At 40.1% G+C, this 23,212-nt stretch overlaps 1 protein-coding gene across 2 annotated transcripts in view; it reads right to left on the bottom strand.

The window, feature by feature from the left end:
- GRB10 (growth factor receptor bound protein 10) overlaps positions 1-23,212 on the bottom strand; it is a 146,297-nt gene that overhangs the window by 69,434 nt on the left and 53,651 nt on the right. For both annotated transcript variants that reach the window (XM_027743560.2, XM_039378186.1), the window contains exon 3: positions 15,154-15,247. In XM_027743560.2, coding sequence (XP_027599361.1) covers positions 15,154-15,247 — 94 coding nt within the window. The remainder of the gene's footprint in view (positions 1-15,153; positions 15,248-23,212) is intronic.

Genomic DNA, 23,212 nt, shown 5'->3' with positions numbered 1-23,212 from the left:
TGAAGGACTTCTCTCGATGGCTTTTTAACAGTGTCAGCAGCTCCAGGTTAGCCACTGTGGTAGTAATACCCACGGGTGTCCCAGTAGCAAGCTTTCCCAGCTTCGGTTCCCTGACTGAATGATTTGTCAGTGATGCTACTCTAGCTTTGGAGATTACTTTAGTACATTGCATATTCACCCTCTGATACATATTTTTTCTAACTAGTCTCTAAAACTCATTGTCATCTTCTGAAGAACATTTACAGTTATTCTTGAAGGAATGAAGTTACCTAACTGTAGTTGCTGGGCTCATCACCCACTTGTCTTTGAGTTGCAGACCTTGTAACTTAGAAACCCGTCATCTGCAGCATTTTCAAATTCAGAGGGACTTGGAATATTTTACTGTGCCTGAGCTCTCCAGGATTTTTGAACCTCTTAAAGGCCAAACCACAAAAACATACAAAAAAAAGAATAATTCTCTTTTGCTCTTGAACAGCAGCACGCTCACAAATTAATTGCAAAGATAAACAAAAAATTAGCAGCCCCCATGAAGACTTGTTTTATATATAAACTTAAAAACATCCTAGCATATAAATTTTAGAAGTGTATGTATATGAAAACTCGAGAACAACGTATGTCAATTAGGAGCGTTAACAAGATACAGCCAGTGTAAGACATGTTCTTGCGCAGTTACAAATCCTCTCAGACAGTGGTGCTGTAACATACTGTAACATCTCACTGCTTCTAACCTCATCTTGTGCATGTCACAAATTGCCTGCAATCTTGATTTGGACAGAAAGATTTAAATATTGTTACTGCAATCCTAATACCATTAATGAAATTACATACTAATTGCTTTGGTCAGTAGCACCTTATACACTTTAATTACTTAAGCAGCTGCTTGCCGTTAAGAACTCCAAATTTAGCTACATCTCATGCTATATTTTGACTTTTTTTTTTATTTAGGTGGTTTGTCCCATTTAACTCTGGCTTTATTTAGCTGAAAACATAACTAGCTTGGCAGAAGCTTGTCCTTTTTAATAGGCACAAAGAGTTGTGGAAAAGGTAGCAAATTCAGATTGATCTTCCTCTTGAAGCTTCTTGGCTTTAAGAAAAGTGCTGCAACCTTTCTTCAACCTCAATGCAAGAATGTCAGCTGCCTTGAAAGGATGCATTTCTCAAGTATCCTCACATGACACAGCTTGCCACGCTGAAGTGCTGTCATGAACTACTTGCAGCACAATGTTGACATAAAGGCAGAAACAAATACTGTACTGCTTATCACAGTCAGGTAAATTGAAAGACAGTGATGACTGAGGCTTATTGTTACAATGCTGCACTGTGATAAAAGATTTCAGTGCAGAACTGACATCAAATTACAACAGAGTTGTTTTTCTACAGATTTTGCTTATTCTATTAAGCTATGCAAGTTGAGAGGTTTTCTCCCCGCTCTATTATGTGATCTTAAAACAAATCCCAAGCTTGCTATATCTGCTTTATAGACAAAATAAGAAATCAGAGAAAAAGAGTAAAAGAAATGTACCATTCCAGTTCATTTTAGGACAGTCTTAACACTGCAAGATTTTTTCAAAGCTATAAGCACCATAAATAATGCAACACTACAATATTAGCTTTTGCTATTTTACTCCTCTTTAAAAAATTCAAAAGCATTTTCTTTGGTATGACAACATATTTTCACTGATGTTCCTCAATCTTTTCTTAGATGAACCTGAGGACCATCTGACTAGAAAACCAAACAAACGAGCACAGACTTTGTTTCCCTATTTGACAAATTTACAACTTAAAGCACAAGCAAAGGCGGATGTAGTATAACATCAGAATGTACAGTTACCTAAAAGTATTTTTAATCTTTAGGAGTAAAAAATAAATTAAGGTTCTTTCTGTTTTCTGATGTGTTTATGCACCTATACATACTTTCACCATAAAGTGAACAAAACACCAACATATGGTCTGAGAGCAGGAGAGACCTGCACTGAGAGCTTCTGATCTACGTAAAGCACTAGAAACCACTCAAAGTTTCCTCTATACCTCACAGTCCTCCAAAGTGGACATCCCACATGGGCTTCCTTACAACTCGTGATGAACTAATTTTGAGCATTATCTTGCTGAAGAATAACACCTTCTGCTGTACTTCAATCAAATGGATTTCAGATTCTTACTGTCTTCCTCTTTCAGCACAGTAGGGCACCATTTCATTGAGAGCTTCTTACGTTCTTTTCTACCCTATTAACATCTATAGTGTCCACTCTGTCAGCAACACCCCTCAGTTCTGCCCTCATTAGGCAGTCTGTCTGTTGGCCCCTCCAAAACTGAGGATTCACTAGAAGACTGTCTTCCCCACGTTCCCAATAAAATGCATTTAGAAGTAATCTAGATGCCTGCATGAGACATGTGAAGTATTTTGACCAAGGTTTTTTAGGTAGACATTCATTAACCTGTGAAAAATGCACGCATTGGTTATATCAGGTCAGTGAATAAAGTGAGGTATGCTGAACAGCAGCATTTTTCCAGGAATCATTACAAGTAAAAAACACGGCAAAGGGATCACAAACCTATACTAGTAAAACTATATCCATAAAAGTTGTGGGGATAGATTAACCGTTAAGTTTCTTCCAAGTCTATTTAAAAGCTATTTAACCCATGGCACTAAAAATCTCTCTTCCACCTCCCAGATTTGAAACTAAAAACTTAATAGTGCAAAAGCCCTTCTTCTCTATCTCTTTTTTGTCAGATTTATTGGTGGGGGTTGAGCCTTCCTCTGTGTTTGTAAGGCACAAAAATCAGGCTGGAGCTGAGACACATACACATTCAATGTTAACCTCTTGAATTCAGGCCCTCACTTTGTGTAGGTCTGCACATTTGCCTGAAATACAAGGAAAGGTTGCACACAACCAGTTCAGTAGAGATGACTCCACATTTCTACTGTTTTTCCTTTTAAAATATCTGTATTTCTAGTTCAGTATAAGTGTCTAAGAATGCTTTTATTGCTGCATTTAATTTCATTTGTCAAACCAGAATAAACTTCCTTCAGAGAAAGTGGTTTTTTGCTATTACAAGTACATTAGGAAGTGTGCCAGCACAGCTGTACCACCAAACCCCTGGGAGACACCAGACCCTGGGGAATGTAAATGGTCTGAGAACAGCCTACTTGAAAGGACATCTTTTTTCAGGGCAAAGTCATCAGCACCGAGATCACCAACTCTTCTTGCTCAAACACCCTCACTGTAAGAAAGGAGGCATTCACCCCAGCCAGGCCTTCAACAAATTTCTCTGATAGTCTCAATTTGCCTTGGAACCAACAGTCTGCCAGATTCATCTCTAAACTTGCTCTTCAGAAAGAGATCTCTCTGTTTTGTATTTCACCAGCTTAACACAGCAGGAGACATCCTGGCTCAAACAGCTCCGCACTATTGCCATACCGAGGAAGGGTTGAGAGGTTTTTTTGTTTTGCTTTGTTTGGTCGTTTTCTTAAACAGTAGGTTTATAGAGATACACAATGGTGGAAAGATATTACCACAAACATAAATACTGTATTAGTAGACATCTCGGCTCCTACAGTAATGAAAACAAATTAGATCTCTTTCAGTAGTTTCATTTCAGCTACACGCTAAAACCGTCTTAAAGAAACTACATGGCTTTTCACCAGGCTTTATGCCTCAAGTGGTTTTTCCTTATCTCGTCATCCCACATTTAATACCTTTCATTTTTTGTTTTTAGTAAACGTTTCATTGTCAACTGGCAAGTCTGATCACTGTTCCAAACTTTAATTTCAACCCCCAGGTGCACAAAGAAAAAGCTACAGCTACCCTTCAGCTTAATTCAATGACCTCCTCCCTACTGCGAGTCAAGAATAATGCACCACCAATCAAAGCACGTTTATGTACTTAGAAGCTGCATCATTTGTCGCCACTTCCATGTGCCACTCCACGTGGCATGCAAACCAGTTAATCTACAGAAAGGCTACCCACCATGTCAAAAAATACCCTATGGTTTACCCTATGTATTAGGATACAATCTCACATATGTTCACATTTCAGTCTTGATTTCATCTCATCAGAACTGGCTCACTTCAAAGTAGGACTTCATCTCAAAAATAGCATGCACATTACTGAGCAGATCTCAACTACATATTTGACAGAAGTTTTGCAATAGCAAACTTCCCCATTTTGCCAATGGGGAAAAGTAGGTAGACATCTACAGTGATTTTTGTTCTATGTAACAGCTAATTTGTTGAACACGTGCTTCTATCTCTTTGCCCTGCTCCCCACAGGCACGGGGCCAACCCCCAAAAGTATTTCCTAGCTTCTGCTCGGAGGGGGTTGTGAAGAGCCCATGGCTGCTTCGGTGCGGTCATATAAAGAAACAGACACTTCGAAGTGTCCTGCAACGATTTCTGCAGTCCAGTTTCATCAAAACCTCAAGTGAGTCTAATTATTCTGAGCAGTTTACATATGCCTGAGCTATAGATGGTTAACACAGGGGAGTCAGGTCTGCTGCTGCCATCATTAACTGCTAGAGTTTGCAACCACTCATTTGCATACGTGTGTAAGAGCCTGTGCAACCCCACAGCACAGGCTTTGGATGTTTGCTACTCCACACAACTTCTGAAATGAGTGAAAAATGAACCATTCCTCCAATAAGGATCTTGCTGTCAATAAAGCTGCCAGTCAGCACAAAGTCATTTACGTTCAAATCACCTTCTTTGAGCCAGGACTGGCTGAAAATACAGGCAGTACACTCTGCAGAGTGTACTCTGCAGAGCTTAAAGAAAGAACCATAAAGCTGCTGTAGTTGAAGCCTGTGCCATTTTACGCTCTTCTTGCTATCTGAAGTCTGACTTCGTTCATGAATTTTTAATCATTTTTTAAACATAAAAAATCATGTTGATACTTAAATAAACAGAACTTTGCCACTAAGAAAGCCTACTTTCACATTCACCCAAAACCACTGTAATTTCTTAGCCAAGTATTTTTAATGACATTCATTTATTTTCAGATATACCATAGTATATATTCTTTCTGACATAACTAAGTTAAGCTATACTTGCTGATATAGACCATGAGTGCATTCCAGTGCAACTTGTTTGTCTCAACTGAAGGAGATATGTTCCCATGCTGGAAAAATCTTAAAATCTGCAGTCCTCAACTTCCCAGTCATCTAGCTGAACCAATCTAATAAACAGATTAGAAAAGGCATTTCTAAGAAAGATCATGTTTAAGCTATAACTTGAACTGGGCATTTTCCTCTCAGCTGTACGATGTGTTACATCTTTTTGTGACAATCCCATTTTTCTAGTGTGTAAGCTCCTGAAAATTGTTTTAATATGCAGAAAATGATATTAAACCCTTAAACTAACTCTATACTTGTCTGGACTGCTTAACTTAAATTTATTATAATAGTGTCAGCCAACTTTTAAAATCCATTCAATTTTTAAGTACAATGCCAACTTTTGTTTAGCATTTATAATTCTTCCTCTGATTAAGACCAGCTAACAACTGAAAAGGAGGAGCACAAAGTTCTTGAATCGTTTGGAATCCTAAAGCAACAGAAGTCTTTGCCAAGAGAACTGCTGTATCACAAATATGCCCCATTTCACTCTTGCAAACAAGTCTTACCTCACACTCGTTCTATTTCTTACCCCTGGAAATGTTACAGATCTAGACATTGCTTGCTTATTTTTTTAATTATTTTTATTTTTTAAAAGATGAACAAAGTGAATTTCTGTATTCATTTCTAAGATGATAAAAGCTCTGCTTAGAAGACGAAAGTCATGAAAAGGTAAGTTAACTTATACTTTCCTCTACCTGAGGCACTGGAAAGAAGAGCCAGAAACCAAAGTTTAAGACAAACAACGGAAGGAAACTGTTCTCCACCCTCTCACTACTCTGAGAGAGACCAAAAATACAACCTTGAAGGTCAGGGGAAAACAAAAATACAAAACTTGAATACACGTCTCTCAGAATTGTTTGCAGACAAGAGGGCTATATTGTGTCAGCTATTAGAAATTACCTGCCATCACAAGAGATATCAAAGGTGCATGGCTGGTCAGAGATAGTACAAAAATCAGTTCAGTGTGCTTTAAATGGGGGTGAGAGTAACTCAGGGCTTCATCTGGTTAAATGGATCTCCTTCTGAAAAAAAAATCTGATTCCAAAACCGTTAAATATACCGGTGAACTAAGGCTGTTAAAAGCTTTCTTGTGAAGCTGCAGTCCAGCCAATCTCAATTTAAGGAGCAGTTTCTGGCATTATAACTGCCTGTACTTCACCACACCACTGCCACCACACACTTGGAAATGAGTTTCATCGAAAATGGGGTCCCTTTTCCCCTATCGTCTTCAGAAAGCAGAGGATGTACAGTTAACACTCTGCTCTTGATAAATCTGTCTTCTTTTACCAAAGTAGAGAGATTTAAAAAATAAAATAGCCTCTGCTCAACAGTCACAGTGATTTCAAATGTGTACTGCAGATAAATGAAAATCAATTTCTGATCTACTGATAGATGATACTTTTAAATGTCCGAATAAGGAGAATAGATTTATTTCAGACTTGAACACAACAGTCATGAAACCAGATTAAGGCCCTAGAGCTTTCTGTGTAATCAGATACTCTCTCCATTAAAGCTGTCCTTGTATAGTGACATTGTACTTTTATCTCAAAAATTAGAGATACTTCTTGAAAGAATATTTTCCAAAGTGTATTTCATAGCAGACGGTACAGTGAGTATGCAGATTGTTTCCATCTCTAACTATACCCTTCCCCTTTACATGTCAAATTGCCTTTGAAATTTAGAATTTGATTTTGGTTAAGGTGTCAGAATTTGAAGTTAATATTCTGATGCTGCAGAGACACTGTTTTTACTGAACAACTGCCGTTGTTATGGCATGATTAAAAGCCAGGCTACATAATAAATCAACTTTCCTAGCTGGAAAGCTCATTAGTACTGAGACTATTTTAAGTGCCCACAGCCATGTTTTGACATTTGGCTATAACACCCTCACTGACAGGTTCAAAAGCTTCTTACATAAAGCTAAATGCACTTAAAATATTACCCCTAACAGGGAATATGCAAACCTCAAGAACGTGTAGGAAGAGGGTGGAGTGGCACAGGCCAGAATTCAACTGAGCCACGTTAAATATGTCATCCAGAAGCCATCAAAAGAGCCTATGTTCATAATATTAATTTCCATCCTTCTGCTCTAACATGTTAACAGCACAAATTTAGTCAGATTACAAAAAAAAAAAACAACAAACAAACATAAAAGCAATAAAGTTATGCCAGAAAACATATGAGCTAATCCAAGATCTTACAGTTAACTTGTATTGATTAAATTAGAAGAGGGTATTTCAGATCTCTAAGCTCAGTTATGGACTATTAACTCAAATGGAAGAAATAAGCCACCTGGGAGGCAGAGAAAGACTCGAGACCATGAGTGTCCCCATACCATGGATAGGAGATAAATAAGTATATAAAATGATTAAAAAACTAGTGAAATATATTGCATTTGGCTGCTTTAGCAACGGGAATGATGCAATTTGCTAAGCAAATACATTTACAGAGGAGAGAGTGCACTACCCATAGGATATTCTACTTTTTTTTCACAGAACACATGAGATAAGTGCACAAGAAATAAGCTCAGCTCTGGTCCCTGGGAGAAACATCTCATCATGAGTGGATATTGAGACACTGTTTTGCCTCTGATATCTGAATTTTTCCAAGCACACCATTTTCAATTGAAGTGTCAGACCCATGAGCTCAAGCCCGAGAAACGAAATGCCTGAAACAACATCATACCCATGAAGGGCTTGCCAGGCTGCTTCCCTCCAGGAGACCTCTCTCAGCCAGTGCAAGGTGCTGTCCCTCCCAAGAAGCCACCAGCAAGGCTATTGCATCAGGCTGCCAGCAGACAGAAGCTCGTTGGGCAGGCAGCCAGCAGCCCCAACACCACCGGGGTAGTCGCACCAGCACCGAAAATATTTATGCCGCCGATGACATCACCTCATTGAGCTGACATACCTCTGGGAAAGCGTGCCAAAGGTAAACAAATACTCGATGTGAATGTTTGCCTCCCGCTAACAGAGCAGACACTCCCAACAGACCAATGTGCTCATGCACCTACCTCTTGGCATCCCAGCCCCTCACCAAGAGCCCCCGGAGCGTGCCTCGATAGCTGCAGCACAGAAAGACAGTCTTCCATGAGATGCCCAAGAGTGCAAACCCCCAGACAAGGAGAGAGGGCATCCCTATGCTACCTCTTGCATTACCCAGAGGATGCAAAAATGCGCCCGCTCCAACACGTAGATTTGCTCCGCTTCAGTGGCAGCAGGAAATGTATGTCCCTTAATATTAAAGACAAGAGTGAATTAAAAAGGACGTTTGATTTTACGATTGATTTCGCAGTGTCTCTCATTATTCGATTAGTGGTGAGTTTCTTACAGAGTCATCGCTTTAGGCTTATGCTAGTAACTTGTATTCCAGTCGGTAAAAGGTAAGGGGTGAGGGAAGTTAAATGCCCTCTTTTTCTGAGACATATCTGTAAAGAAGCAAGAGAATCACACCACTCAGAGGCCCAATTTACACCTTCACCTCCCAAAGCTTTAGACAAGAATTTAACAATAACAAGAAAGGACCTTCTAATTACCCTAAATTCATACCTTGTGAATCTGCTCCCCTCTGCCCCTTGATAACTGCAGATACAAATCTTGAAAGAGGTGAAGACAATCCCTCTATCTTCAGCATAAAAAAACCTAAACCACTATTTCAGATGCCATATGCCCATACAGCTTCAGTCCCTGAGGGTAGGTGATCATGGACTATCTTGAGCAAGGAACCCAATTTCCCAATCCAGCTCCACTTGCTCTCCCAATGCAACAGCTCTGCCCCAGCAACCATCACAGCAAGGTCATTGCAAACCTGGTAACAACTACCATTTTCCCATAGGCCACAGAATGGCTTCAGAGGAACACAAGATTTTTAAATATGTCCAAAAGTGATGATTTGCAAAGCTGATAACAAAAAGTCAATACATGAAAAATAAAAATAAAAATTAAAAATACAATAAAAATAAAAGAAAATCCATCAGTCACCAGCAAGCATTTTTCTCTGAACATGCAACAGTTTAAATAATTTTTTATCTGTTTCTTCTCATTTCACTGATTTCACTCAATCTTCATTATATTATATACCGTCTTCAGCTAAACTCAGTTTCTCTCTCTTCCTGTAGCTTGCTGCAAATCTCTCAAACTATCTGTACTAAACACCACTTTACTTTGTCTTCTCTTTTCATATTGTTTTGTTTGGGTTTTTTTCAGAGTTCTGTTAGCCCAAGGGTTTGGGAACTAATCTAAGGAGGGAAGTTAAACTTTTACACAGCTATGATGGGTGCCCTCCTAGTAGCTAACAAGATTCATCACCAAATATAAACGGAAGTGTTCTCCAAAACAAGACAAAGGTACTATAATGTGCTAGGCAGGAAGCAGGGTCTCCACTCTCTTCAAAAGATTAGTCAGTGTAAATCTTTTTGGCAGTAATGGTGGTTTTTTTCTAAGGCTGGACAATGACAACAACATTTACACAAAGCATGAGAATTCATGAATGTCTGGCAGTATCGTCCCTGAAATACAAACAAGACTATCTGTTTTTCACTCTACATTTTCAACTCAGTACCAGCTGGATGCTGCAAAAACATGGGTTAGTTCTGATACACCAGATAACCGACTCATCCCAGTCAGATCCCATAAGTGAAGCATTTCAGAAGTAGCACCGGCTGTTACTAAACACACTCCTCCTTAGCTACGGAATGAATAACAACATCGCCTCAACCTCCCATGTCTATCCTGAGGCAGATACAAAAGAAAAGATATTAAAAGCAAGTAATAACAACAGTGGTGGAGAAAAAGAGTGCTACACAAGATTATTTCTCTGGGCTAAATCTTAGGCATTGTAATACTTCATCTACAACCATGCTCATTCAAAAGTCTGACTGTATTTACGTGGGTTTGTATTTTTTGGATCCAGGCAGTGTGCTAGAAGGGTAGTTTTCACCATGCTTTCATTTACTGTCTTTATAGAAGTTAATGTATTAGTGACTAGCCAGTGAGGTACTAGAGAGCATCTACCTCAAGAGTTGGCTGCAGTATGATGCAAGTTGGCAGATGCCCTGGATCCCTCCAGTTTCACTGGGAGCAAGTTGTCTGTAAACACAGGCAGGAAAACTAATGTCAACCCAATCCACAACCAAAGCATATTCACCGTCTCACGACAGACAGGATTTTCTACCATGACCAACCAAGAAAGACCAGAGGCTGAGCTGGCTGTTGACAAAGGGCAGCTGTTGGCTAAAACAACTCATATCACCATTTCCTTTCCGCTGCTGGAGACTCGTGGCTGTGCAGCCAGAGGTACCATAAGGTTCAGCTCAGCTCTGTCTGCGAAGTGGAGTGACAAAAAGCATGAAGTCCAAGAAGAGCTCAGGAAAGAAAGGCTGTGTGTGAATGCATTAATAAAAGGAAGATAAATCTTTCATCATAGACTCATGGCAAAACACATTTGTACAGAAACTGACAATCATCCCACAAGTACACACATAAAGAAAGTGCCAGAATTGCATGTTTAATACTTCCACTAAAAGGCCAGGTGACAGAATGCATCTTATTTATGCACGGCTTCAAAATGCTGAATAAGAAGTACCTACGCAATCTCAAAAAGTACATGTCAAGTACCAACAAAAAGTATTGCCCATAAACTTCACATCTGGGACTGGAGTTGGCACTATTTGCTGCTTTCTAGAAAAACAAACAGGAAAAATGAGCTCCAAAACATGTCTCAACAAAGAAAATCCCAGAAGTATGGAGTGAGAAGAGAAACAGCAGTGGCATGGCTGTCAGGTTAAACCTCCTGAAGTCCAAGAGTCAACAAATTCTGTTGGGCTTACAGTTTCTGTAGAATAGTGTATTTTGCCACCATAATTCATACAGCAAAACTCTTCCTCAGTAGCACAGGGAAATCCATGAGATTTGTCTTGCTACTGAGACACATTCAAAGTCAAATTTGGTGGCATCACGCAGAGCAGCCAAGAGGAACAGAGGCTGCACTGCCAGGGTGCTTGGGGAGAGACGAGAACCAGCAGCATCCTTTGGGACAGGACAGGGAAAACAAGTGCTGAAGCCATCACCTCTACTAAGAGCCTCAAAATGGCATCTCCATGTGAATGCAGGGTTTTTGACTAAAATCACCACTAGGGTCCCCAGCTCTGCTCCACACTACCCCTCACTACTGGACAGGGTACAAATGCTGTAGGCTACACACTACACACTGCAGGAAACCTGTCATTGCAAAATTTTAAACATTTGTGACTGTTGAATGTATTGCAAAGTGAAATGTGCCTGAGGGGGCTACAGTTTCCTTCATCTCCACACTCCATTCCTGAAGGGGAAAATTTCAAAAAATAACAATACCTGTCCCATCCTAAGCATGCTCTCACTTTCTCTTTCTCTTGGTGTTTTTAAAGATGGTAAGTAGTTGTTTAGATCGTTTCTTCACCTTCTTCCTTTTCCTCTTCAGAAAAGGCCACATAATTTTTCTTCTCCAAGCCTAGAGACTTTACTACAACTTCTGGAAGGACTGTTCCAGAAATATTTAGACTTGTTGGTTATTAAATGCCAAATCTTGGCTGGTTGTTGATAACTTCCTATAACTTTTAATAGGCAGCCGAAGCATCTTTTACATCAGTGGATATCACTATTTCAATATTAGCATTGTTAATATTGCTAGTATTGCAATATTAGTATTGCTCAGCAAGACAAAGCTTGTTCTTTCCTATGACATTTAATTTATGAAGTAACTTATGGGGAATATAGGAAAGACATCACTGTTCCCACTGTTTGCATTTAGTATGTTTACAAAATTTGCCCAATTAGCAGAATCATTGAAAAGTGAGTACTACATAATGGCTTAGATATAAAAATACTTACTATTAAAGTAAGCAAGTTTATTAGCATACCTACACATAAACAGCTATTAAACTATGTCTAGGAAAAAATACCGTTCCATCTGTGCTAACTTTGTGCATGTGTTTCACATGAAACTGTCCTATTCTAAAGACTCATCACTTTACAAAAGTATCTTCTGCTTCCCAATCTTTGCAAGATACTCTTTTGAAATAAAAAGCTGAACAGTTATAAAGCATCTGCTTGTGTAAAAACAGTGATTCAGCAGGAAACATGTACTTGAAAAACCCTTCATAAGAAAGGGCTTATTCAGGCAGGGACAGTTGGCAGGGCTATCTCAAGTCTCCACTTGAATGCTCTTTTTCCAGTTCATGTTGAAGGGATTCAGATGCCTGAGAAGAAGCTAATCACCATTTTTATAGGCTGTGGAAAGCAGTTCAGGTTCAGAATTGCAAGTGCTTGTACCAAAAGCTCCCCCAGTGAAAAGCAAAGGGCCATAAGTTAATGTTCAACAGAAACTGGCAGATCTGCTACACTCGCTGAGCAATGTGGTCAGGTATGAATTGGAAGTGCATACATAAAGTAACATAAGTATGGTTGCTCAAAGTTCAGCTGCAGCGTTTAACACACAATACACTAAAGAGAAAAAGGCAGGGAACACCTAACACATTAAATATTTTAGCTACTTCTAATCCTTCCACAATTTCTGCTCATGTGAAACACAGGAACAAAAGCTTTAGATCTAATAATAGGTGTATGCTGAAGTCAGCAAGCAACATTGTACCTAACTGGAAGCAAAAATTGCCATAGTCTGTTGCAAGTATCTTTATCATCAACATAATCAAGACATACCACCAGATTAATTTGCAGTGGTCCTGCAAGTTGCTTCCAGATACAGGTTTACTCTTACATTTTTAACCAGTGTCAGTGCCAGCAAAGCTTTAATAGAAAGTAATGAATAACAAAGTTTTGTGTAAGAGTAGAAAAAACCAAAGTAAACAGCAGCCATACAACTTAAAAATCCATTTCATGTTAATAATCTAGTCTTCCTATTTATGATGTGACTAATGTGACTGCATGGGAGCTAGTTCAGACCATTGAAGCTCTTTGTGTTGTACTTTTCTATGTACTACTCATTAATCAGTTACTGGACTGTATGCCAGCTCTTAAAATACTTGTACTTTCAAGTTCTTGGATAACAATGTATATGTCATATGCTATGAAAGAGTGTAGATGTGCACACTTGGACAGGCAGAACACACAAAACATGACACCATATCATGTTTATAGTCACTTCCATTTTCAAAAAGGTACCAAAGCAGCAGGTATCATGTCTGTAAAGCACATTGCTTCCCTCCAACATTGCAAAAAGGCAGAAGTGCTACAGCCTAGCACAGCATTAAAGGCCACCTTTGGGCATTTAGATTTCAGTTCTTAATCTGCACCACTAACGTAACAGCATCAAGATTAATAATGTACTATATACTTACTTCAGCAACAAAATTAGAAAGATTTCAGAAATCCTGGATTTGATTGCTGTCAGTCAGCTGACATAGAAGAAAAATCCCAAACAATTTGTGGATGCATAAGTGATCTTTACTTCATTAAGTATTGGGAAATGCGTTAACTGAGTCTTGCTTTAGAAACAGTACTCCCTATGCAAAATTTTCTTCAAAGACAGCTGTTTCCTAAATTAATTTGGACCACCACATACAGACATTCGTTTTGAAGTGGCTGAGACAGAGCCACATGTCAGGTGACACTGTATGGATCCTTCTGCAGTACAACAATACTGATAGAGGAAAAGAAGGATCTGAAAGGAAGTAGGAAAATGTCAGGCTGCAAAGCTGGTATTTTGCCATCAAAACACAGTATTACCTATTTCTTCTATAAATGTTCAGACTTCAAAAGCAGCAGCAACACATACTATAAAGCATGAAATCAAACCACACAGCATGTGTTCCCCCCCCAAAAAAAATCCCTTGATTAAAGGGGGGATATTTACAAATAGCTTCAGAAGTCACCTGTATAGATCTTCTCCAGGATTTGCACATCCTGAGATAGGTGAAAGTAATGTAACAGTACCATTCTAAAACAAATGAAAAATTGAATTTATAAACTCTGCTCTATGCACGCAAGCATATCACAACACACTGCCTGGGTTACTGCAAGTTTTAGACTGGATTACATTGCAATTGAAAACAAAGCTTCAAAAACACCAGAAGACTTGGAGCGTGGAGAGGGGAGCAAGTTAAAATACAATCCTCATTACATTCTGGGACTTGTTTGTGAAACTTAAACGGTCTTGATAATCTACGAGTCATGAAATTCCAGTCTTGATGTCCTTGACAAATAAAAAATGCCGGATTTTAAAGGACAAACTCAAGCATGTCATATTTGGCAAATATTTTAAGTAATACGTCTGTAATCTTTTTTGTTTCAATAGTCTTGTTCTGACTGTATTACTGTTAGCTGTTGCACTGATGAAACAACATTTGAAGATGACCTTCAAGGACTTGGTTTCAAATTAAACCATCAGGAACCCCGAGGGTAAAAGGGTTCACTGGTTAAGACAGCACTCTCTATAATAAATTATTTCAAACCTAAAAAAATAAAGCTGAGCTGAACAGTCTCTGCAATAATAGTAACTGTTGCCTTTTATGCATCTGAACAGACAGAAATCAGCAAAGACAGACCTTTAAGATTTATTTTAACTTTTTATATGTACTCTTGTTGATGTACAGAAGCTAAACTATTACGCTAGCATTACAACTTCTAGTTCAGGACTTCCTTTTCCCAAATGATCTGAATTCTATCATGGAAAGCAAATAAACATGCTTTTCTTTTCTCCTACTGTAGACATTGAGCCAGAGCCCTGAATCCTTCTTATAGCAACAGAAGATTTTTTTTAAATATAACTTTAACATTACAAATGTTGAATTCCATTTCAGTACTTCTCTCCTGCCCCCTCCTGTCACCCTGCCTAGTAATCCCATTATGGGCTGCAAGGCTTGAGATGCATACAGGTCCTTCGTCATCTTCATTTGCAGCTCAAAGGACAGTTGCGACAAGAAACAATTTCTTCAGTTCTCCTCCTCCAACCATCCAGAACATTTTTTCCCCCAATGAGGAAAATGGCAACATGGAGGTCAAACCGCATCTGCATTCCCTTGAGAAGCCTGGACTTCCACCCACTGTTCCTTACCTTGGTGATTCAGGGAGATGCGGTTAGATGGTTCTTGGAAACCCGGTTCCACCAGATCCCGCCGACCATGAGCTGAAGTCTGATCTACATTGTCCTAAAAAGAGAGGAGCAGAATATCTTATCAAAATCAAGCATTCTGTGATTCCTATAAGCTACATTACACAAAGTCAAACCACCTATACAAAGCAAAAAAACCCCTGCCATACCTCTGACAGGAGAAATCAGTGTCAGAGAAGGTGGGGGGGCAGATCATAGGGGGACACAAGACTGTCACATTAATACCTGTGGCATGAATCCAGAATCAATGACATGCTGTTGGTTCATTTGTACACAAGTTTGCATTTCAAACTGAGAAACAGTGACGTAAATGCACTTCCTAGTTTAACAAAAGTTTCTTACATCAAATTATGCGGAGGCTTGGGGCTTTGTTTTCTCTAATTCCAAGTCTGTGGCTTAGGGTTTTATAACTAATTAACTGGACTGAAACAGATTCAGTAGTGAACTACTAAACCTCAGGAGGAATCAGAAGTTCAGTTTAGATAAACATCCATGCCTCTGGATGCCAACCTGTTGTTTTTTTCATACTAGAACTCTCACAAGATCAGGTTTCATGAAGTTTTAACACAAACTGAATTTGGCTCAGTCTAAAACACCACAGTTTCTCACAGATCTTGCCAAAGAAGACGACTAGGAGAAAGCAGGGGAATTGAAATATAAACAAGAATATAAGAAAAGCAAGATAAGTCACATTTTCAAAGTAAGAGAAGGAGATTTAAAGCAAGTACATAGTTTTACAAAGTTGGCATACCTTTGCATATACCAGTTAAAGGTGGGTATGGAAAAGTGCATCAAGTTGACTGCATTGATATATCACCCACCATAAACTGCTGCAGTGATATACGTGACTATATACACAATCCTGCTGTGCCCAAAGTGTGGGATAAATATACAGTGGCATCACCCACATTTATGTCAAAACATAGGAACCACCTTCATGGCAAATGACATTGTAATTATGGCAGAGCAATAACATGCCCACAGTAAGTGGCAATTCAACTATGCAACCATGAACTCTCAGCCCAGCACTTCCAGTTTACAGAATATAAGCTAATACTCAAAAACATAATGGATGTAGTGTTTGGGGCTTAGAATTGCATATAGTTATACAGTATATGAAATAAATTATATTATCTCTTCATCAGAGAGACTGTCTTAGCAAATACTTGAGCTTTGATTCAAGTACTCAAGCACCACTCTAGTGTCTTCACCATCAGGGATCAGTTCAAGACCCTACAGGCATTTAGAAGACAAAAGCTGCTGTGCTGGTTTAGAGTTAACCAGTAGGGGAAATGAACTCAACTCAAAGGAGAGATTATAAGTCAGAATAACAATTTACTAAAATAATACAGTGAGTACAATCATACAAACAAACAATTGGTCTTAACCCTCAAAACCCAAATGTATAACCCAGTACCCTGGGGCATGAACAAAGTGGTGTTCCTTGGGCCCCGCTTGAGTCCAAAGTAAGGGGAGAGGGGAAGAACCTGCTGGTGGGAGAGCTGTTGCAGTCTGGTCAAAAGTGGTGATTGCAGTGCAGTTGAGGGTGGTCTAAGTCTGGTTGAGAGCGATGAGCTGCAGTCTTCCTCTGGATCCCACAGAGTGGTTAAAAATGTTCCAAGACTCCAAGATTATATATCCCCCAGTTCAGGCAGGAATGTTCAGTGCTTCCCTCAGGGCGGGGAGTTCCACAAAGGGTGTGAGGACAAGAGCATCCTCCTATCTCACATGCCTCTTAACACCTAGTTTATAGCCTGAGGAGTCAGGCTCTATGGGCAGAGGGTGCGAAGAAAAGTCTGTTGACAACAGTTTCTGGGAAATGGCATGGAAGGCTATAGAATACACAGTTTTGGGTTACACCCATACCATGATGAACTGGTCTCAGTTGTCCTAACTAGGACAGCTGCCAACAGTGGTATGACTAAGGAAGGTTTTTATGAGTAAACAATCTATGATAAGATACAAATGGCATACATTTATGCCAGATACAACTGGAACCACTCAGATTTCTACCTCCATATTGACTATCTCCACATATTGCTCTTCACATTCTTCGCACTGGTTTTCAAAACACTGGCTGTTGTTTCATGAGCCACATCTCCCTTACCTCACAAGTTTTTGTAGTTGCTTCTTAGGAATCAAATAACCCCCCCCTAACAACATCAGACCTTCTGTCAGCACAACTATCTTTGTTCTTACTTTCTTGAAACTGCAGTATTTGTTAGCTCTTTCACTGGAGCTAGCTGAACATGTATGAGGAACAAGCAATTCATGAGGTCCTGTCTCTGTCAAATCCCTTGCAACTGCAGGGTATCACATTCCAACATTACTAGTGCTTTTGGAGCGCTAGTCATTCTCACTGGATATATCTCATTTTCTCTGGGACACCACACAGCCATCATTGACCTGGCTCACATCATCTCAATTTTAAATTTCAGGCAGGAAGTTTGGGACTTGGAACACAAGAAGGCAGCTGGAGAAAGGACATACAAAATTATGAATCTGTTCCCCAGAAAATTAAGTGTAATTGATTCAAAGGTGCCAAGGGCAACAGGGAGGAGGAGATGCTTATCTAGGAAAATTTTCAGTCAAAACCTAAAGCTGAAGTTGATTGCTCTCAGTACAAAGGCTAAGAGGTGAGCATCCCAGGCATGGAGAACTCAGCAGAACATCCCTCCCTAGCAAAGAGCTTTTCTCTGTGCATTTCTCTCCATGCAATTCAACATGACAAATTTTTATGGGGTAGCTAAAACCCCAGAGATGCACTTTAGCACTATCAGTTCCACTTCCCAGGAACAAGTCCCAGTGTCCAGTGCATAGATGCAGTTACATACTGCCTCTTGTCTGGGAAGAACAACAGGGCATTCCAAGAGAAATAAAAGCTGGAACAAGAGAAGTAACAAATAGCTTAAAACTGGTTATCTAAATGTGTTTGCAGTTGCCCCAACACATACAACTGCAAGGCAAGATTCATGCAGTGCTATGTATCAACAAAGGTGAAATGGGGCTGAGATGCATCATTTTACATTTGCATTTCCCACAGCAGTAACACATAAACACTTAACTGAAAAGACCTTATTTCAGGCTTACATCTGGCTCCAAGCCCTTAACTCTTCAATTAAACTGGATTTTATTTTTTTTTTTAGCTAGCAATTGTCAATAATTTACAGAAATAGGATACACCCTCTCTGGAATCACCTTACATCTGTACCAGAAGATGCTGAGAACCACAGGCCTCACGAAGTTAAGCCAAAGCCATGGTCAAAGTTTTCAGAAGCAGACATTATAGTGACTAATGACTGCTGGTTGCTGCCCTCATAAAGCTGATGCCCCTGACTATTTCGTTTGGTGCAAACACCTGCTTAGAAGGTCCGGAGAGTTCTCCTTCTGCTTGAGGCAAAGCAGGGAAACAAAGGTTTCCTCCGGACACTGAGGGCCAGCAAAACCCAGGTGCTAAAGCAAAGCAACAAGCCGTGCATAAACAAAGCCACACCTGTTACAGCAATGCAGGCAGTGGAGGGGAAAAGGTAAGGGCGGTGTGGTTTAAAGAGCTAGGGGTAGTTTCACATGACCCTCCAGAATCTGTTTGTGTCCGTTGTGCACAGACAAACACTGGCACTCGGCCAGATGCAGCTGAGATCAGACACTGGAACAAGGTTAAAAGAAGAAAGGGGAGGGGGGCAGGAAATAAAGTTATATAATTGCTCTGTGCCAGCAACCTCGTTGTTGGGCTCCATCTCAAGGCTGAGGTCATGGCCCTTAGCAAGGTGGGCACCTGCTTTGATCTATCATCATCCCTCCTGTCGTGACTGAAACCAAGCTTGAAGTCATTTGTTTGCTTCGTGGTTTAATCTCCAGCTCTCCCTCCTTTTCCAATAAATGCTCTCAATATGAAATTAAAGCATGTTACTTAACTTACTGGACCATCCAGCTTTTGTAGTATTTTTAGAAGCTAACTGAGCATTAGCCCTCCCTGACTTGTTTGCATGTACTATTTTCTCCGTCAGTCAGCATCTGCAACCAAGGATGATTTAATCAAGTGACTAGCAAGAGTGCTAGAAGGATCTGAAGCGGGGTTTATTTTTCACAGAGTCCTTTAAAATATTAGGATTTCATATAGCCAAACACACCATCATTACAGGTCACACTACGGTGTCCTTTTGCAAACCTATATTGCACTACACAAAAGGTGACATGCTTACATCGCATTAAGAGCCAAAGTCCACCCATAAGCAGTGTTATCTCTACGTATCAGTAACCAGGACAATCTGGATTTATTTTTCAATCTATAACCAAGCCTTTCAAGTTGCGCTCCCTCAACTATGACATATGCTTGCTGCTGTTTGTGCCAGCACAATAAGCATTTTAGTTATCAAAGAAAACATTAAATCTTATTTTTAATCAGTGAATCAGATAGTCATATACTATAGCAGCTCCACGGTCTGCACACGTGTTCTTAAATCACTTCTTCAGCTCCAACTGCTACTGTTCCCACCTGCAGGTTAGCTCAGAAGAGTATTTATCAGTATGAGACAGTGTTATTAGGCTGACCTGTGTGTTGCTACTACTCTACTGCTGCTTCTCTCATCCTAATTCATTCAGCAAAGGTTATCTAGTCAGTCATTCAGGATAATCTTATGGGTAAATAGTGCCTAGAGAAGGGAGGAAGCAGATTCGAAAGCACAAATAATAAAGTATCATCTGTATTTCCCTTCTCCCTTGTTCTTTGCAAAGAAAGGGGCCTAACATTAGCAGACACTGAGCAGCTTTCTTGAGAAGCCTGGAAATCCCCTGTTACTGAAGGCTTCAACTTTTTCTAACTTCAGCAGTCACTGGAAGTTTACGAGATGAAGAAAGGCTACAAGTGGCAGCACAGCTTCTCGGAAGCTCCTGGGAGCATGGCCAGACTGAGGATGGCCAGACCACCAAGATGACAGTCCCTGGTTTTGGATTTACTGTAGCTGTCTGCAAACCCACACTGCCGTGCTCCTGAACAAAAGGTTCAATTGAGCAAGAGTCACGCGTACTCATGCCAGCAGTCCCACAGCGACAAATTAAGATCATGACATACTTCTGATGTTTGTACACTGTCCAGCACAACAGAAAGTAAAGTCAGACGTGCTGACGGGTCTAACCATGGTTTAGGAGACTATCAAGGCAGATACACCTCTGTTTGCACAGAGGCACTCCTGCCTTGCCTGCCCACTTGGCAGAGCTCATTGACCACACCAAGGCAGAGGTCTTAAAACTAGTTGAGCGTAAAGAGAAAATTAGCCAACTCATTGTTTGAACCACCTTAGCTTTACTCTGTTCAGGCAACTTGTGTAAAGCAAAATGAAGTACTTCATGCTAGTACAGACAAAGGAAGCTATTGCAGAGTGTTCAAGTGTAAGTGGTTTCCAAAAAAGGCAATTACAAAAATTCACTGAAGAAGTGTCCATCAAGGGCTGTGAAAAAGCAGACACAGCTCCAGGCTTCTGGAGAAGAAAGGGGATACTTGAAGAAATTATACTCTCTCTTTGTATCTGCAACTTGTTGCTCTTAGAGGAAGGAGACAGAGACAGAGGAACATTTCTTTATCTGACCCAGTAGCGTAATTCTTAACATGCTCCTGGAGTTTCCTTAGGCAATAAACAGATTAGGCTGCAATTTCTTCTGAGGACTGGTTTATAAGATTCCTGACTTTCCAAACAAACTACTATTTGCGTTTAGGTAAAGTAACTTCCTGCACTGTTTTTTAAGCTCTGCACTGCGTTTTAAGCTATGTTGCTTCTTTATACCATGATTTTGCAGCTTACTAGAAGCGTCAAATGTACAAGGAGGATAATAGACTCAATTATGCTAAGTGCTGAATAGCCAGCTATTCATCTAAATAAATGCTTACTGTCCTATAGCTTACTGGTATCCACAAGCATCTACAGAGTTTCTGTTCACTCAGTTTTACTCTTAGCCCTGTGAAGGCAAACACACAAGCATTTACAAGAATAAATCCAACTGAGAGATCCAAACCTAGGTTCAAGTTCTAATCCAAACTCCACAGTCCAGATCAATTAGCAATGCATGTGACGCTCCTTTCTTAAAAATACAGCAGCACAGTCCCCTACCAGACAGATGTTTGGTACAGCATATTTTCAGCAAGCTGACATCCTGGAGTTTGAGGACATATGTCCCAAGGGAAGAGCAAGGCTCTTGGGTTTGTCCAAAGTCACTTCTTTGTAGATGATTTCAACTTTATTCAAACACAGTTTGTATGTTTTACTGTTTTCTGCAAGAGTGCTTAACATCTCATAGAAATAAATAAAAAAGAAGCTTTGCACACTAGGCAAAAAACTTTAAAGTGCATTCTCAGACAACCCACATATTACATAATTAAAGACCTGTAACCTGGTTTCCTGCCTCTTAACTATAGTCATTTGACTAGGTAAGAGCCAAGTGAAAGGCTCAGTAAGTCAACAGAGTAACTGTGAACCTAGAATTTTAGCATTCCCATTGCTAAGAGAGCTTGTACAAACAAGGGCTTAAAATAAAGCCACTTAGCTTTGTCAAAAGCTGGGCTCTCTCTCCTGAGGTAGCAAAGCCACTAACTGCAGGAATCCTTCTGTTTTTACAGTACTGGCTGTCAAGACTAGGAGCAATAACCCTAGAGACCAAGAACAAACAAGTCCAGCTCCGGATTACAGAAGAAGCAAAGGCAGCAGTACATTCCTCCCGACACACAGCAGCACCTCTGATCCTCGGTGCCGCAAATCACTGCAGCAAATCACTGAAAACCTGACACGGCGCAGACTTATTGTGATCCAATACGACCCTCAGCAGACTTACTAGCCCACCATGCAACATATACAATAGCTACAAGAAACACAGCAGACCAGGAATTAGCAAAGAAAGAAGGAAAATGAGACTGATAGACAAGACAGACCTGCGTCCATGGTCCATGTCACTGCAATGGCAGGGAATTTGTTAAATGAATCACAGGAATTATATTACATCCCATGATACAGGGGAAGGCAGAAAGGCTTGTCAGTCTGACCTTGGAGGAATTTCTCTCCCGACCCCCTCTGGGCTTCAGTAACCCACTGACCGTAAGTCATTCAATTCAGCAAAAAATTGGGAGTTCGGACCCTGTTATTGACAGTGAAACCCCAAGTCAGTGAAGTATTTCTTTCTAAAAGCCATGGGCTGACATAGTTATAGAAGCTACTGCTAGAGCTGAGTTAGAAAGTGGTTTTTCTGAAGGTGCTTCAGATTTATTTTAGGAGTCCAGTTATGTGACTTGTCACCACCTGCATTGCAACTGCTATCAGGGCACACCAAAAACTACTCTTACTACTAGCTTCTTCCTGTCCTCCCCCCAACTCCAAGTGTCTCTTTGCCCTCCAGGAAATAAAGAAGTCAATTAATCAAATAGTTAATGTAGTTTAGCAAGAGCTGGACCATGACTAGCAAGCTCCAACAGTATCTGGTAGGAGCAGTTTATTAATAAAAGGCTTTTCTCCAGTAAGGCAGGAGTGAGCATACCACATTAGCTGACAGCTCCAGCAATGCATTTTTACAGCATACACACAAGCTAACATTACAGATTCAGCTTCTCTAGGCCGGTCTTTGCAAAACTGGCATTAACAGGATTTTCAACACTCCTGGACCCAAACTTTGGCAATAACGACATCAAAATAAATTTCTCTCCCTAGATGCAGTCCTCTCGTAGTAGAAACTAACTGCTTCTGCAAAGAATTGACCTGTCTCCCAGTACTTTGCACAAGAAAATGGATAGTATGTTCCACACTGTGCACTTTTTGGACCAGACTACCATTTATTATGGGACAAGAAAATTCAATGCATCATGGTTGCTGTCTTTTAATCAGCTAGCAAGGAGGGAATCCAACTGACAGGCTTAGAAATGCTAAGAGCTTTGTTCTATTTTTAATGAGACTAAAACCACTGGGTCTGTTAAAGACAGTTTACATAGTTTACAGCTAAAATAAAGTCCTGAGATACAGAAAAG

Source organism: Pipra filicauda, unplaced genomic scaffold (assembly GCF_003945595.2).
Source record: "Pipra filicauda isolate LSUMZ 115617 unplaced genomic scaffold, ASM394559v2 scaffold130_size2058158_pilon, whole genome shotgun sequence".
NCBI lineage: Eukaryota > Metazoa > Chordata > Aves > Passeriformes > Pipridae > Pipra > Pipra filicauda.
Note: the sequence above shows the minus strand (reverse complement) of the source record. Positions and strands in the feature narration are given on the sequence as shown.